This window comes from Semicossyphus pulcher, unplaced genomic scaffold (assembly GCF_022749685.1).
Source record: "Semicossyphus pulcher isolate SPU_LCO1_2020_fin unplaced genomic scaffold, fSemPul1.0.p SCAF_16, whole genome shotgun sequence".
NCBI classification, from domain to species: Eukaryota; Metazoa; Chordata; class Actinopteri; order Labriformes; family Labridae; genus Semicossyphus; species Semicossyphus pulcher.
The window spans coordinates 25,078,417-25,095,926 of NW_027211670.1; the positions used below are offsets into that span (position 1 = coordinate 25,078,417).

Sequence of the window (17,510 nt, forward strand, 5' to 3'; positions counted from 1 at the left end):
TTCATGCACTTGGAGCCTTTTTGCGTTCGGAGGGTGCGTGTCGGTGCACGGAGCGCTGGTACGGATGCACAGCCCCCGCAGGCGTCGGGAAATCGGGTAATTTTGCAATTGCACTGCAAAGAATTCTCCGCAGCACTTACATGATGGGCCAAGGCTGGCAGCTGAAAGCTCCTAACTTGGATCAGTGTGAGCCCCTGCGAGAGAACGTTCTTCCTGCTTGGAGCGCAAAGGACACTGGGAAATGTAGTCCTGGGAAGTAGTACAGCGGTTAAACCAAATGTAGCATACTTGCATGTCAGTGTTTGTAGCGCGAGTGTTATTCGCTTTAGTGAACATATTTAAGGGACTTCTTGGGAAATATTGTTACTGCTTTACTACTGACTACTTTTCACTCTATTTACTAAATGTACCATTTTATTATCTCATAAAATACACTGCAAAATTAGTTATACTAGTTTAATATTTTTTCTATTACAACTTAAAGTAAAAGCATTTGTTGTAGCTGGTTGCGGTGGAGCTATGTTTTTTTTTTGGCTCTCTTTAATGTTTGGTAGAAATTTTAACAATGCATCATATATGATCAGACTAATGGATCCTAACTGGCACAGTAACAGGTTTTAGATCCGTGTTGGAAGTGGTAAAAAAAATCACAAACATGAATTTTAGAAATTGAGTAAAAAGCTTTATTATGAGGTAACAATGATACACAACAGTGAATATAGGTCACGACATCAATCACATCAGTGAACTACCGACAAGGTACTCTGACATCTACTGTGGAGTTCAGTTTTATTGTAGTGGTTTTGTAAATACATCACGAGTAAAGTAAAAAGTAAAACGTGGCCGCTGACGCGCCTGAAACTCAACTGGTTGAACTCAGCCCAGTGCTCACTGGGAGATGATTGACAGCTGTGACCCCTAAATTGTAAATGGGGTAAAATAGCACCAATTTATATAAACAAAACAAAGTGGAAGGAATTGAAACAAGCATGACGAATTATTCTCCCAATATTCTGCATTTTGTTCTGGTCCATTAATCCCGTGAAAAGACCAAAACAACAGTGTCTGTATCCCCCGACCTCAGGCCCTGAGGCCTTTTTCACAGCGGACATTTTCACATCCAGCAGGAGGAGAAGCACAGATCTTTATAGCAGCATTAATGACGGCTGCATTCCATTTAGCTGCTTCATTTTCATGGTCCTGGTTGTGTGCATGCTGACAGCCTGTCATGGTTTCTCAGACACCTGAGTGTTCTGAGTGTTCTGAATAGAACAGAACCATTGTTAAAGTTATTATTAACACCTGTGCTCTTCCTCCTGTTGGATGTAAAAATGTCCACTGTGAAAAAAGCCCAATGGTTCCTACTGGAGACAGCGCACACATTTATATTGTACCTACCTTCAGTATTAAAGTCATCGTTGGTTTGAGTCTTTTCACTGGATTTATTGACAATAAGGAAAATATAGAAAAGCAACAACAACAGCAAAAAGTGACTTCTTCTTTAAAACAAATGTTTCACCATCATTTTACACTCAAAGCATGATTTTCTGATTATTCTCAGACAGTCGGGCGTTGGTGTCGTAGTTGCCCAATGAAAACAGCAGTTGTATGAGACAATGCTCGAAACATCACACATGAGGAGGATTCAGATCTGAGGCCCTGTGATGTGTTACGAGCGCGATGTCGCTTCAGAGGGCCGGGCTGCGTGTGGTGAGGTAAGGTGGCTCTGAGAGGGAGGGCACTGGGTCAGTTCTTGCTGGTGATGAGGGTTTGGTACAGCGGCTTCACCACAATATGGAGGTAGAGGGAGCTGTCGATGAGGTATTCAGACGTCCGGCGGTACAGGTCGGCTTCAGCCAAGAAGTTGCCGCTTTCCTCCGTGCTCTGGTGGAAGTTGTAGACGTGTTTCACCACCACCTTCCCCTGCTGCTGAGCCATCACAAGCACCGTCTTCTGGAAGTTTACCCCGGCGAAATCTGCGCTGGATGTGGCTGGTGTGATGATGATGCGAGGGCGCCCTCCTTCCACACGTGTAGGCTGCATGGCGCCTGTCTCAGTGTACATCGACCTCATGGTGAGGGGTAACCAGCGTGGTGAGAAGAGGGCGTTCCAAGTCACCCTCTTGCTGGAGTCGTGTCCGCTGGGCCCCAGCTGGGTCTGGAAGCTGGTGCTGCGGTCGTCCCTTGTCGGGTTGTTGATGATCCAGGGCGACCCCCACACCGGGGACAGGTAGTTCCTGGGCATGAAGAGGCTGCAGTTCACGTCAAAGAATTTGGCCATGCTGAGCGGCGACGCAGAGTGAAACTGGTAGGACATGTAGAGCAGGTCGCGCACCGACTCCTGATAGCGAGCCAGGACTGATGACTGCGTCTGCAGGCGGAAGAGCTCCCGGGGCGGCATCATGGCGTAACGCACAGCTCTCAAAGCGTTCTCCGCAGTGAGACCGTCCGGCTCGTTCTGAAGAATCCAGGCCTCCAGCGCTGCAAAGAGCTCCATCTCACTCTGCAGGATGAGGTCAGAGCGCTGCAGCAGGGACATGAGCAGCTGGCTGCTGATGGTCACCCACTCCCCGCTCTGCATCACCGACGACAAGTTCCAGGCCATGAACTGAAGACAGCTGTCCCTCAGAGGCAGGTCCCCGGCCAGCAGGGCGTACTCGTACCAGCCAGCTACGTGGCCTGAGGGGGAGTCCCGGGCCAGGTTCTGGGTCATGTACTGGGTGATGCCCTGCTGGAGACCCATCACCTGGTACTTAGTGGCCAGCTTGTGTAAAGGTGTGGCCTGTTCCAGACGCAGAGAAAGTTCTCCACAGTACAGATACCTGCTCAGGGGGAGGAAGGAGAGGAACTTAGTTCTATTAAAATACAACATACAGTTCATAGTGAATGATGTGATCAGTTGTTTTATTCCATTTAAGCTCAATGAATTGAATGTTGGAACTAGCTACGTAGCCTTGCAGGCCGGCTCTATGGCATTTATTTGCTTTGACTGAACTTCCAAACGGCCCTTAGAGATCAACATGAAGTGAGAGGTTCCTGATTCCTCCAACTTCTGAGGAAAATATCTGGCTATTGTCCTTCAAAATGTTCCTCTATGTTCATCAGCTGTGAACTTTGTCTTCCTTTTTCACTTGGCAGGTTGTGCACAGTTGGTTTATTGGAGCTTGTTTGCAGGAGAAAACTACTTTGCCTGCTGCTTCTGGGGAAAATTCTTTGAGGATAGAGAGACTGCAGCGAGCAGTCCAAGTGCTGCACAGCCAAAAGAATGAGCTGAAAGAGCAAGCAGAGGTCTGATCTTTCATCTTTAAGCAGCTCTTTAGAAAAAAAAGGTGAAAACATTATTACTTTAGTGTTCTTTGAAAAAAATCAACTTTACAAGATTTTCTCAGGCTGCAGAAGCAGATGTTCTGTGCTTCAGCTTTTCATCAACCTCGTTAGCATTTGAGATAAAAATAGATTTTCTTTATTGATTTCTGTTGTGGCTCCGGCTCCACATTGTCTTACTGACTGCTGCACCACAGGAGCTTATTGAGCAACCCAGCAGTTCACTGATGAATCAATCTGGTTTATACTAAAGTCATCATTGATTGTTGTCTCAGATGTAGGCTGCAGTGAAAGAGTTCACCCCTCTAGAGGGCGTGAAAACTCAATAACTCAAGGGTGGAATCTCCCTCATATTAGTGTAAGTGTTTCCTCCTGCTGTCTCACCTGATGAACTTGTCGAACACAGCCGCACAGTCGGAGCTCTCCTTCAGGACCAGCATGCTGCCGTTGCGACTCAGCAGCATCTCCTCGAACACGGGGCTCTGCAGGGAGAGCACCAGCGAGTGCACCTGGATCACCTTCACCTCGTCTGCGTTGGGCGTCTCCACCCTGAGCGACACGTCACTGCCGTTACCCTGAACCAGCAGGGCCTCCAGACGCTGCACCAGGGTCAGGGCATGGCTGATGGTGTCCCCGCCGCCTCCACCCTGGGCCCCGTCAGCTTTCACAATGCCTGGTGGGGAGAAAAGGAGGAATACAGGAGTCTGCTGCACTGATTGCACTAAAGATTAAAAGTTATAATACATGTGAGTTATTTATTAGGGCAGATAGTGGTCCAGTATCATACAAATCCATGCCATTGATCAGCCCAGCTGCACGCGCTGTCCGGATAATGAGGGATTGTGGGTCACGTTTAATTAAAGCTTTGTCTCAGCTGAGGCCGTTGTAGAACACTGCCCCTCCTCCACCCTCTCTCCTCTGCAGACTGTAACTGTCGGGATCTGAGCCTCGATTCATACTTGTGTTCTTCCTCTTTCTGATTCATGTTTAATATTTGCCACTTCCTTTCCCCCTCATAAAAGCAGAACAGGACGCAAACTCAGCCTTAGGGCCGCAATGTTCCCTTTAAATCAAAGCCTGGGCTACAGACACACTCTCTGGTCAACAGTCGTAAGTCAGACCGAGAGCTCGTTTGTTCGGGCGATAAGGAAATGCTTTACAGAGGTCAGAAGTCTGGAGGAAGGACGACATTTAAGAGCCCCTTCTTCAAATAAATGCAGAGAATAAAGTTGAAATATCAGAAAAAAGGTGGAATATTTATAAGAAGTTATATTATTTTTAAGTACTTTGTCGTTTGTCAGCTTTAGTGCAAAATAAAAGATGATGATACCCTGAATTTAGCCTAAAATAAAGTATGACATATAAAGCCGCTTTCATTCAGTTAGCTCGTATAATTATCAAACTAATCCAAGGTTCACACAGGACTTTTGTCCTCTAAATGTTTCAAAGTGAATTAAGCACAGTTAGCATTTATTATCTGAGTTGAAGCTAAATTGTAAAGGTAGACTAAATTAAAAATAAATGCCCTGTTTTCAGCCTAAAGAGAAACATTAATGTCCTCCTCCTGTTCTGACCACCCTTCCTCTAAAATCATTTTCATACAGTTCTTTGTTGTTTTCCGTTAAGTAGTTAGAATAATAAATTCACACAGTATAGCTTTCTGCTGATGATCCGGCCCTTTAAATGTACTAAACACTCATTTATTTTCATCCACAGAAACCCCTCCATTATGACTGTAATTAGTTAATGATGTTTGAGTGTTTAAAAGCGAGCTGAAGTAGCTCTAAACAGTAACTCACCTGCAGCAGCTGCCCCCAGGTGCACGCACAGAGCCACAAATAGCATCATCGTCTCCTCTCAGTCGTCCCGTCCTGCGTCCTCGCCGCGTCTGGATTTGTGTCTGCCCTGCCGTGGAGGACGCGGGGGTCTGTGCCTGAATGTGGGACAGGGGTCCTCCTCGCCGCACACAGAACCTCATCGATTGGCGGGTGGAAACCGGCCCGGGTTGTTTCCATGGCTACCGTGACTTTGATTCTGACTTTCCTATCCTTGGGTATTAACGCTCGGTGCATGACATTGATCCGGTGAGGAGGCCGCGGGGACTCTCAGACAGCTGCGGACGGGGAGACTGGGGGGTGAGAAACAGCTGGGATGTTCAGGGTACAAACCATTTGATCTGTAGGTAACAAATCTTCTATGCAAAGATCGACTTTAACGCAGGCTTTATTTGACGGTTTTAAGCCGAGATATGCGAAAGTACTGAAGCTTGCTAACTACTTTCATAAATTTAGCAACGGTCCTCATATCCTGTGTGAAAGTCTTCAGTGACCCATCCACTCCAACCTCCTCCCTGCCTGATATAGACTTCATAAAGTGGGCTTTGTAGACGTCTGTTTTGAAGCCTGTGTTTGTTAATTTGGTCGCGATCTTGTCTTTTTTTGCAGCCAGAATCGACCATGTTTGGACAAGAGGCTGAACATAAGTTCCTGTTCCTCTATCCTTTTACAGGTCGCTGTGAGAGCGTCTTGTCAATCAGATAGACACTCTGCTGTATCATCTACTTTACTCTGGGAGCGTGATTTACTAACTGAACATCATGCTGTATAAAAGAAGACTTGAAACTAGAGATTGAGAGTTAAATTAAAATTAAAATTAGAAGAATTAAAAGTTTGCAGCGGTTATAAATCAAGAGAGAAGTAGGCTCATTTTCTCATAGACTTATTTTTGCAGCCAGTGGAGTCGCCCCCTGCCTGCCATCAGAAAGAGTGCAGGTTTAAGGCACTTCAGCGAGGCTACGTCCACTTCTTGCCTTCAGTTTTGCTCCCTGCGCAGATTCAAAGGCGTGTAGTTTTGTGAGGACGATTTTGGAGTTCAGGACGATCTGGAGTTCAGACAGTTGATCCTCCACGTGCAGTATGTGTGTCAGTGTGTTCACCCACTTTAGCTCGTGTGCGTGACACAGCAACAAAAGCAATTTATTCACAGCTTCAGGCGACAGCACGCTTCATTAGGGGGAAGTAGACTATCTGATCAATATTACTCTCATTATTTTCACTACAATCCTCCACTTTTTTTTACATTCACAAACCGAAATTTAAGTTCAAAGAAGGCGTTAAGAATCGGTGTCTAATCTATAATACATATATTTATGATGTTGTTGAGCGGTGTCATGTCAGTGTTGTTGACCCCTGCCTGTGTGTGGATCACATGTGTGTCACAGTCGATGGTGATCCCACACGATGAGTTCATCCATCCCAGTCTGACTCTGAACAGAGAGGATCTTTGTGTCTGGATGTTTGCCAACAGGTCACTCATCGTTCAGTGTGCGTCACACAGCGTGCGTGTTTCTTCTTTGTCTTTCTGTAAAAACCTTTGATATGAAATGTCCAACATGTTTGGGCAGAAAGAGATGCATAGAAGATCAGAGTGTTTGTGGTTTGAACTTCTGACCCTTACTTCCTTTAATGGTCCGCACCAATGTGTTTAAAGATGGACAATGTGTCTCCACCTCCTCTCGTTCCACAGAAGTGAAACACACCTTTACCTTGTGTCCTTGGCGTAACTATAATGACAGAAACCATGTTTGAGAAAAATGTCTTTGACGTGTATTTTGATTTTATAGTTTGACTCATGTCCCATCTGTTAACATGGAGGAGGCAGGCTTTATGAGCTATACTGCAGCCAGTCAGCAGGGGGCGACAGAGAGGGTTTGGCTTCACTTTAAGGGAGCTGTCATGTCGGCCATCTATACAGTCTGTGGTCCACACATATTATCCCTAACCTCCAGTGGTAACGACATGGCAGCTTTGATTTTTAGATTTCTGCCTCGACAGCTGACTTGTAATTAATCTATTTCTAATTAGTTTTTTACTCGCTTTATTTCTGTCCTTGTGCTGCTAAAAAACAGAGTTTCTCCTTTTTGTGATTAATTAAGGCTCATTTTATTCTGTGGAACTACTTTATTCACATGAAATTGTCTCATACAAACCGTTATTTGCAGTATGATATCTCCAAATATGGACAAATTAAACCAAAACTCTCTGCCCGACTTGATACTGTTTGTTGGTTAGAAAATGAAGAGCATGTTTGCTATCTGAAGTTTTTGCAAACAGCACCGGACCATCATCCTCAAAGAGAGAGAGGCTGCAGTCAAAGCTAAATGTTCACCAAGCACCTGCTGTGCAAGAGACTACACCCTGTGTTTACATGTCATGTCCACTAGAGGGCAGAGCAGCTGCACCTCAGCAGCAGTCAGGACACAAACAAGTGATGACTAATGTGAGCTTTTCTGCTTTTTATAAACATATTCAACAGATTCTTTCTTATTTAAATACAAAACAATGTGGTTTCAATACTGACACAAACATGTGAGACAATTACAGATACTGATGATACTACCAAAAATAGCCATGATTACAGAGTTAAAGGGAAAACCTTTAAGCTTTTACGTGCATAATTAAATGCGGCTTTTTTCCCAAAGGTAAATTATCTCTGCGTGTTTGTTTGTGCTGCGCCTGAGCTTCCATCATCCTTTTAATATGTGCTGATGTTTTTGTCCATCCATTTTCAAATGTAACTGATGCTCTGTAATCACCGAGCACTGGGGATTGATTCTTGCACAGCTGCAGGAGAGCTGACGGATGGAGCTTATTATGAAGCTATTTGTGCTTCTTGTTTGTTTTACTTTATAATAATAAGTCAGATTCAAGTCTTAATTGAGTGACGAATGCAGCATGTGTGCCAGAAAGAGTCACTGCTTTGGTATGATCGAAACAAATAATGCAGAAATGGGATATCAGTCACACAGTTAGTTTACGGCTGCAATCATCATGTAAATAATACAGATAACAAAAACTAAATACAAGTAAGAGAAAAATATCAAAGTTTAACACTAAAAAGAAACATAAAGGAAGAAAGTGTGCCGAGCTTTCGAAAGCATTGAATAAAAAAAAAGAGATTTAAAGCACGATTAGCGTCACAGAGAGCATGATGTCATGAGTGTGCGTCTGAGCAGAGATAAGATGACAGTGTTTGTCTGGAGAGCTGCTCCGATTTCAGCCGCTGAGACTCTTATTGCCTGAAAGCTGCACAGAGTGACGCTCTGCAGGACTGAGGTTATGGCACGAGTCCAGACGGAGGTGACCTCCGAGGAGAACTCGGCCTGAGCGGCGGTTTATCTCCCTGCTGCCATTAGCTGTTCCTTTCAGTTTGCAGACAGAGCGCCAGCTGCTGAGGAAGATCGAACGAGATGAACAGAGGCAGAAACTGACAATAAATCTGAGTTGCCAATAGATCCTGAAGGTGTGAAATGAGCTCCATGGGTTATAAATCCTCCACAGAGATGGTCTTTATATATTGGAACACGACAACGTAAATCTACTATTACGTAATCTGAGGCATAATTTGAATATGAAAAATATAAATATATCAATATAAATGGCGATATGCAGGACATGATATTGGTGCTGCTTACTAAAGAATTGATAGTAAAGCTGACAGGACTCTAAACCACTTTTAACTCGACATGTAGTACTATGCATTTAGTTTTTTTTGCACTGCTAGTGTGCACGTTTGTTTTTGTCTGAGTGAAGGTAAAAACTTTACAGGAACAAAAACTGACTTGTAAGGAGAGGTAGTTTCTGTATGTGTTCGGGGTGCTGACATCGAGACACGCTCTGTATGTTCTAAACTGATTACTGTCCATAAAAGGAAGATCTGATGTTGTTGAACACGGTGGTGAATATCAAGCGCTGCATCAGAACCATAAAACATTACGCTTCCTGCATTATCAGCACGATCCTTATTTATTCCCTCTGCATCATCTGCCTCCAATCTAACAGGTCCGATCGATAACAAGTCATGTCTGCATGATCATTAGCAGCCGAGGTTTGTTATTTGCTCGAGTGTCCCCTGCTGCAGTGTGAAGTCAGAGGTACACCACTGTGTGTTGGATAATCACATGAAACGACGTGCAGCTGCAGGATGAGGGGAGCCAAATTGGGTCATGGCGAGCTCACGTAGACTTCAGGATTGCAAACGACGGACTGAACTGATGGATGAATACGTTTCTCGAATCTGCTCCTGTTATGCACTGTTTGCCTTGGAGCTTTGCTTTCTTCAACAATTTGCAGTCGTGAGACGAGCGTTCTCGCAGAGTTTAGTTAAATTAAGGACACATTTGTTTTGTACAAATCTGATTTCAGTGATTTCCTCTCTTTAATTGAGTTAGCTTCAACTGCTGTTAAGAATACAGACATGAAATTAGGAAGATGTCCCTGCTTGGTGTTGATGCTCATTGGTCCCCACATGCTGCCTGTGTGTGTATGAGTGTGTGTGTGTTTGTGTTCTTGTACTAGGGACACAAGTCTGTGCACACAGTCACATTGTGGGGACATAGTATCTATGTCGGGACAATAAGTTGGACTTCCCTCCAAAGTGACAGAAACAAGTGTGTGTGTGTTTCTTTAATCCCTCTGAGACCTCGTTGAAGCTGATGCACACCAACACATTGCAGAAGGTAGTCAGACAGCTCCAGTTATATCTCCCAAAACAACAGAGTACAGGAGAGCCCAACCCATACATAGGCTGCTTACTGTGTGCAGAATGTACTGCACACTAAAAATAACGTAGTCATAACATTTGGTTTCTGCAAAGATAGTAAGCTTACTGTAACATGTTCAAATAAAAAGAGATGATACAATATGGAGGTCACACAAACTTTGCCAATTTCAATACACAAGTTACAAGCTGAACGTTTGATAAAAACTTCTTATCACCATGTCGACTCACTCGGTTTATCCAGAACTGTCAAACACATGGAGCTTGTCAGTGGATACAGTTAGCTGCTATTTCCAAGGTCAACACAAACCATACACGCTACGTTTTCCAGAATCTCTTAGTCTCACCTCAATTTATTTACATGCCTTTAACATGTACCTGCAAAACTAATCACACTCTCATTCATTCATACATACTTGTTTATTTTTATTTAACTAACACGCTAACATGATAAACATTGTAAACATTGAGTAAGTACGGTGAATGTGACCATATTAACATGCTGATGTTAGCAATTAGCTCAAAGCACCGCTGTGTTTTAGTCCAGCCTCGCAAACTGTCTCAATTCAGGGGCCGCATCCTTCGAAGGACGAGTCCTTCGTAGCCTGTGTCGACGCTGAGGCTGAGCTGAAATGAGACGGTCTGGTCTACAGGGGATTTCCTGTTTGCATCATCAAACGCTGCTCCTGTCGCCTAGCAACAGGTAGCTAGCCGGCTAACTAGCTAACATAACTAATGTCACGTTATTTTAAAGGTAATTTGTTTCAAGGCCCCTTTCGTTTTTTAACATTTGTATCGCTAGCTCTTCGATTGAGTTGAAACCAAAACCTTTTATATTTAAAGTGTATTCCTCGGCAGTTTAAGAGTCTCATTTGAACTGGCACGCAATGAATCTTGGGATACATTGGACCGCAAAGGATGCACCCGATGGATCCTTTATGGCCCGGGAAAAGGAGGGCACATTTGTTGGCCGCATCTGAAGGAGCCTTCAAAATGGGACAGCCTTTGATGTGCTGCTGTGACGCCTTCATATATGTCCGTCGAAGGATGCAGCCCCTGGATTGGGACACAGCTACAGAGTCGCTTGCACGATTGTAGACTCGAAGTTTTTATTTTTCCTGTTTGAACCTAAACACGTACTTGGAACTTGCTAATAATTAGTATCTAGTATCCAGTCATACACATTGAGTAAAATGAGGTTTAATTTTATCATTTGTGCTCACAGGTAACTGAATGACAGCAGAATTGATATTAAGATGTCACTAAATAGAAATGCACACGTTCTACTCATAAATACTTGACTGATAAACTGAACCATAGGTGGACTCATATCTTCAATCCCTAAAACTTGGACTCTTAAGTGCACCACGCGGCCATGCACGCGCACATGTATGCACTAATGCACCCTCCGCACACGTTCTTCAGGATGGGGACATTTATTTAAGCTCTCAGCCGACCTTCCACCCACACCTGTCACACAATGGATGCCATGAGTGCAGCATCTGCAATGCAGGGTGCTTAATTAAGGAAGGAGTCGACCTCAGAGATCTTTACAAAAGGTGGACCTTCTCTTTGACATGGCAGCTAACCCAAAGCATACTGAAAGAGCCTCACAAGCTAGCAACAGTCTCACAACAACACACTGATGACACATGCAGAGACACAGAGGAACTCATGTGGACGGAGCTTTGTTGATGTTTTTATTTTGGGTTAGGAAATATTCAGTGTGAGAGGTACATCAAGACACATTTTAACATGATGATAACATGACATCTGGACGAACTGGAACATCACACATTTACAAAAAAACAATAATTGACTTCCATCGTTCTGCAACATCTCGTTATAAAACCTTTTAACCTCGTCTCTCTTTATTCAGCCAGAACGTTTTAAAGCCACAGTCAGACTGCTGCTTTGTCAGGTTACATAATCAGCTGTCACTTAAATGCAATAAAGTACATGTAATTCAAAGTGCTACACTATCATTATTAGCACTTTAAGTACATACATATACGTAAGTATGTAGGATGGAATTTGAACACAGCATTAGTGTGCATACTATGTTTATTTTTTTTGTCACTTTTCCAGGGTGAAAATGAAATCGGGACACAGATGGAGGAACTTTTAAACTTTTTATTCCCTGTCAGACTTAATGTAGTTTTCCATCAGTTTTTTCTGTCTTTTTCTTTTAATCTGTTTCCTCCCTCGTTCACCTCTGTCCATCCACAGATCAATCCCTCCCTCCCCCTCTCTCTCTCACTCTCTCCTCCCTCACCCTCTCTTCGTTTTTCACTCCCCCCCGCCTCAGCTCTCCTCTCTCCCTCTGCTCACTGGCTGCAGTGATGTACCAGCTGCCTGGACCCACCTCCACAGCTCCTCAGCGCGTGTCCAGCAGCGATGTCGGAGACTCTGTAGGACTCCTTGGGGAAACCGCAGAGGACCGGCTGTAATCCAGGTGGAGAGACGCTGTAGGAACTCGATGTGAAGGTAAGACTGAAAACAGACCATACAAGGGCAAACAAAGCTCATTCACGAGTGTCCGAGCAGCTCTGTTGTAAAAAGATGAAATGTTTCTGTTTCTTGTGCAATCAGCGCCGTTATACATCATTGACTTCAGATGTTGCTGCGAGGTACAGTCTTATTATAAAAAGTGATTTAGGGAAGCAGGGAGTCTGTCTGCATTGTCTCACTTGTTTCATAACTGACACTTAAAGTGAGCTTTCATAAATGTTGTTTCCTCAATGTGTTTTCCTCGATAGTTCACTCCCTAAAACTTCTAAGACAGAAACATCTGTCATCATATCAAAGTGTCATTTGTGGCGCAGACATGTCCTCCTGGATTCTGTCTTCCTCACGGCGCTGACCACGGGTCAGGAATTTGTCCTCTTCCTGAATGAACTTCAAACAAAGCTCATCATCTGCACCGTATTCGAAGCCAGATTCTACTTTTCACTGTTAAATTTTCCATCTGGATTCCAGTTAAAGATTTGATCCTGTGCTCCCAAAGAACCTGAAGAAGCTTTCACTTTTTTCTTTGCTCTCATGTGAAAGAGACAAACTGTATATTAGCTGTACAGTAACGTCGGCAGCATCCTTTATCTCCCAGCGCTGTTGTTTCAGGTGCACCGTGTCTTGATGAATAATTAAGAGGACTCAGTGGAGCAGAGATAAAGTTCAGTTCAGCTTCCTGGGCACTGAGCCCCCTGCAGAGGCACGTCCTATAGCCTGCAGCTGCATTGCAACCCTGGGAACATCATCTAAAACAGAGGCTTAATCAGAAACATGCCTCAGCCTCTGATCTTCACAGACTAGTCACTCAGATGTCCCGGTTACAGGCGATGTTTTGAGGGGAGGGGGGATTCTTCAGAGGATACTGTGCTGACGCTTGGCCGGAGCAGTGTGATCAGTCCATTCTGTTGTCACGTCAATATATCTAATTTCCCTTGTGGACTCCTGCTGACGGGGGGGCACGTCTGAAGTGAGAACAGTTCATTCCCACTTCCACACTAGTGACTGGACGTGATGATTAGTCTGCACAGGAAACTTCCCAGAGACTCAAAACTGCAAGATTGTATTTCCTGATTTTGGGATTAAAGAGGACTAAAAGAAGCGGCAGCAGGAATATTGATCGCTCCGTTGAATAACGGTTCCGCTGTGCCGTGTTTTCAGGCAGCCTTAAAATCTCCTCCTTCATTATGATCATCTTTCTCTTTCCCTGCTGGTCCTGAGGTGAGGCTCGCGAGGAGACGGATCAGGTGTCTGAACGAGGCAGTTATGTCACCTGTGCATGTCTGCAGAAGCTGTTTGATCATGTTTAAAGGGAATATTTGTGCAGTCTTTGCTTTTATGATCTTTGCTGTTTAATCCTCGCAGCAACGCTTGTTTGCTAGCTGCAGTTGCTTTTCTGCAGGATTCAGAAAAAACAAGCTGCTTAAAGACGTCACCATCGGCTGTAAGCGATTGTGATCGTGTTTTTTTACTGTTATTTATTTTATCTTAAGTAAAAATTCAACATTTTCTTCAAAGGCAGGGCAGCTTCAGTTAGCACATTTTATACACTGAAGCAATGCAAAGTGCGTTACAGAGTAATACAACACACAGATTTACATTTACACTTTGTAGACTAAACAGCTGATAGATTAGCTGACAAGGCTCTTACTGCGTTACATACTTTCTGAAGCTGCTTATATGTAGTTATGACATGTTATTTTTAACAGTGCAGCTCATGCAGAAACTCATCTTGCAGAGAGAAAGCGTTTTTTTCTTCTCTGATATTAAACAGTGTCGATATGATTGTATATAAGTCTGCACTACAACTCCCAGGGCAGTATAAATAGTGAATAGGACATCCGATCTCACCACACGGGATGAAGTTACACAACAACCAGTTAAATATGAGGGTGGTTTTATCGATAAACACGGCTCCAAAGTGTTCCAAAACAACGAGGTTAAATATTATCACACTGCAAACGCTGAGCTCATAATTCTTTCAAAGTGTCGTTTAATTTATGGCCTGGATTTAATCTTTGCAATGAAACGCTGGGAGCATTCGCTGTTATTAAGACTTCTTATCACGACTCGTATCACAGAGACAGAAACAGAGACAGAAACAAACATTAAAACAGAGACAGGGCCGATATGAGAGAGCGATGTTCTGTGCTGACCTCGTGTTACTCCAAATGTTTATGCCAACACACAGCGTGGACACATTTGTCAGAGGACACCTCAGCTGTCGAATTAACTCATTTCATACAACATTAAGGATCAGAATTTATTAAAGCAAGATACTTTCTTAGTTTGGAAGATTTTTTGTGGAGTTTCAGGCTTTATTGGAGAGTGTGAATGAGCCTAAGCAGCGGCCGTGTCTTTGATACAAAGATGCTCAAAGGTACGATTCTTCTTGTTGGACTTTATTCTAAACTTTGGAAACTGTGTGTGTATTATATGTTACAGAAAGTTGTGGACAATTTTAATTTGTCATGCACAATCCTAAAGTGTCCAGTGTTTTCTAATCCCCTGTTGTTAAATCTTTGTCACGGCCTCGTTTGGCAGGTTGGCGTCTGTTTAAAGGTCTGTTTTCTGTTTCTGTTTTCTAACACGGGTCCAAATCGGTTACGGATTACGTCGTTCATATAAAGTTATTACCTTTCTGCATATAAGAACAAACATTGAATGAGGTGGCTTCAGGATTCAGCGGCTGTTCTGGAGCTTTTGAACAGATATTAATAAAAATAAATAACATTTATCCTTCTTCCAAATCAAATATTCGCATTGAGGGCTTTTATTTGCAGAAAATGACGACTGGTTAAGAAACCAACAGATGTTTATCAGAGCTGGAATAAAGCAAAGAAGTTCATGTTGATGTTTAAGCAACAGAATGTTTTAACTGACAGATCAGAATCTGGTGGAATAACCTGGTTTGTAATCACAGCGTTCATGCATCTCTGCGTGCTCTCCTCCGGTCTGTCACAGAGCTGCTGGGTGACGTTAGGCCGCTCTTGGAGCAGCTCAGCTTTGTTCGATGGCTTGTGACCATTCATCTTCCTCTTGGTCACATTCAGGAGGTTTACATCTGGACTGTGCTGGCCATGACATGAAGAGAGATATGCTGATTTAAGGAGTGGTCTCTTATTTATTTCCGGAGCTGTATAAAACGATATTTATCAGCAGATTAAAGTTTTCGTCTAACGTAGAGATTTGAACTTTTTTTTGGTCCTTTTCTCATTTTCTAAGCAAAGCAATACCTTCCATACTCACCTGTATGACCAGTCTTAAAGTCACGTTTTGCGGGAATTGGTATTTTTAGGGACCTTAAATTAAGGAGTGCAGTTCACCCTCTCGCCAACTAGTAAAAGCCATCTTGAGATTTCCTCTCATCTCGCCTCCTCCTCTGACACCCTCTCTGTTTCTCTGCTACATGAACGCCCTCTTTGTTCTCTTCGTCTGTAACTGTGATGTCCTGATGAGAGTAGCGAGCTATGACGGGTAGCTGGTGGTGTTTGCCTTCATGTCTTTGTGTCTGAAAGCCCCGCCTACTTTATACCTGTTTTGCAAACACAGGTCGTTGGGGGAATAGTGGGAATGATAGCGGCAGCATTCTATTTTATTACATGTCATGGAAATGATTCGGACGCTGTTATTTTAAGGTCAGATTGTTACGTCCTGCTGCTTTGAAGCGCTGATAAAAAAAGAACTCCATCTTAGTATTTAGTTTTTACTCTTTCTGGAATATTTTTCTTCCTTTTAATACATTTTTTAATCCAAGTTTTACCTGATCTAAACATCAGGTCCAACAACAAAAATAAACTGTTCAGATCTGTGAACAAGTGAGACTGAAGACGAGACGTTTCACACCTTTAACCACAACATGCAAAGACCTTCAGGTGTCTTTGAGTGGTGACGTCAATCAAGGAGACAATTCTAGAAGAGATGGTGGTCGGCTCCAGGGACGGATCTCCCCTCCTGTCTGCCAACTCGACCGCCGGACGACCGCAAAGCTTCATCTGATCTCATTTAACCTCTCCATTCTTCACTAAATACAAAGCACAGTTTTCAAGCTGAAAAACCCTTTGAAGGAAAGTGAAATTGAGGAAAGGCTTGAGGCAGTTCACATTGTGAATTACTCCATTATTCCACATGATTGCTGAGCGGAGGTGAAGTGAAGCAGTCAAGCACAGAGATATTTCTTAATTTTATGATCACATTCCTGCTACAGGCCGTAAAATGTGCCAGTCATTTAGTGCACATGCAGCGGTTAGCCACATAAATAGCCTTTACAATGGAAACAACTAGATATGACTAAATGTCAGGAGCAGAGATTGCCCGACTCACGTCATGAGCTTTGTCTCGCAGACCGGCTGACCGTGGCTCCATGATGATGTTTACGTTGGTTAAGCATCTACAAATGGTTTGTCAGTGAAAGCCGCAGAGATAACGCAGTCCAAATATGGCTTCATGGATGAGTGGAGGAAATTAGGAAAGCAGGCAGAGGAGAGAAAAACAGGATGGAAGGCTCCCAGGTGAAAAGGTGAGGTGGGGAGACAGGGCGATAATGACTCAGGGGAGGGTGGAGGGTGACGGGGTCAGCGCCGTCAGCCCATCTGTTGTTGTCGACCTGCAGTTTAATCGACTGAGTCCAAACTCAGAGGCTTTACTGACTTTTTGTTTTCCAGTTTATCTCTGAAAAACAGCAAACAGCTGAGTAAAGCAAACACGACTGACCTCGATCGGTGAGCTACGAGCTGCAGCAACAAACAGCAGCTCATCGTCTGCATACAGGAGGCTGCGATTCTTCATGTCTTCATACAGACTTACATTGTATACACGTCTTACATCTTATATCAGCCAGGTCTGTCCTCTGCGAGTGAATCTGCTTTTGACAACAGCTACATACACCAAAATATAAATAAGATCGGGCCGGTGCTGTCGCGCAGGCAGTAGAGCTGAAGCTCCCTGCACGTCGGTTGTGGGTTTGACTACTACTAGTGGACCTTTGGTGCACGTCATCCCCACTCTTACTTCACTATTTCGTTATTTAATTGGCAGAAACATGAAACATTCTATTATTTAGGCTTCTTAAATGTTAACCTCTGCTTTTGTCCTTTTCCTACTCTTTAATTAATTAAATAT

The 17,510-nt window shown here is 43.6% G+C and overlaps 1 protein-coding gene across 1 annotated transcript; it reads right to left on the reverse strand.

Moving 5' to 3' along the window:
- Positions 1-1,746: 1,746 nt before the first annotated feature.
- btbd17a (BTB (POZ) domain containing 17a) lies at positions 1,747-13,670 on the reverse strand. The gene is given in 5 exon segments (XM_069663925.1): positions 1,747-2,821; positions 3,708-3,996; positions 5,123-5,279; positions 12,230-12,374; positions 13,663-13,670. Coding segments are annotated over 5 exon segments (1,674 nt in total).
- Between the last annotated feature and the right edge of the window lie 3,840 nt (positions 13,671-17,510).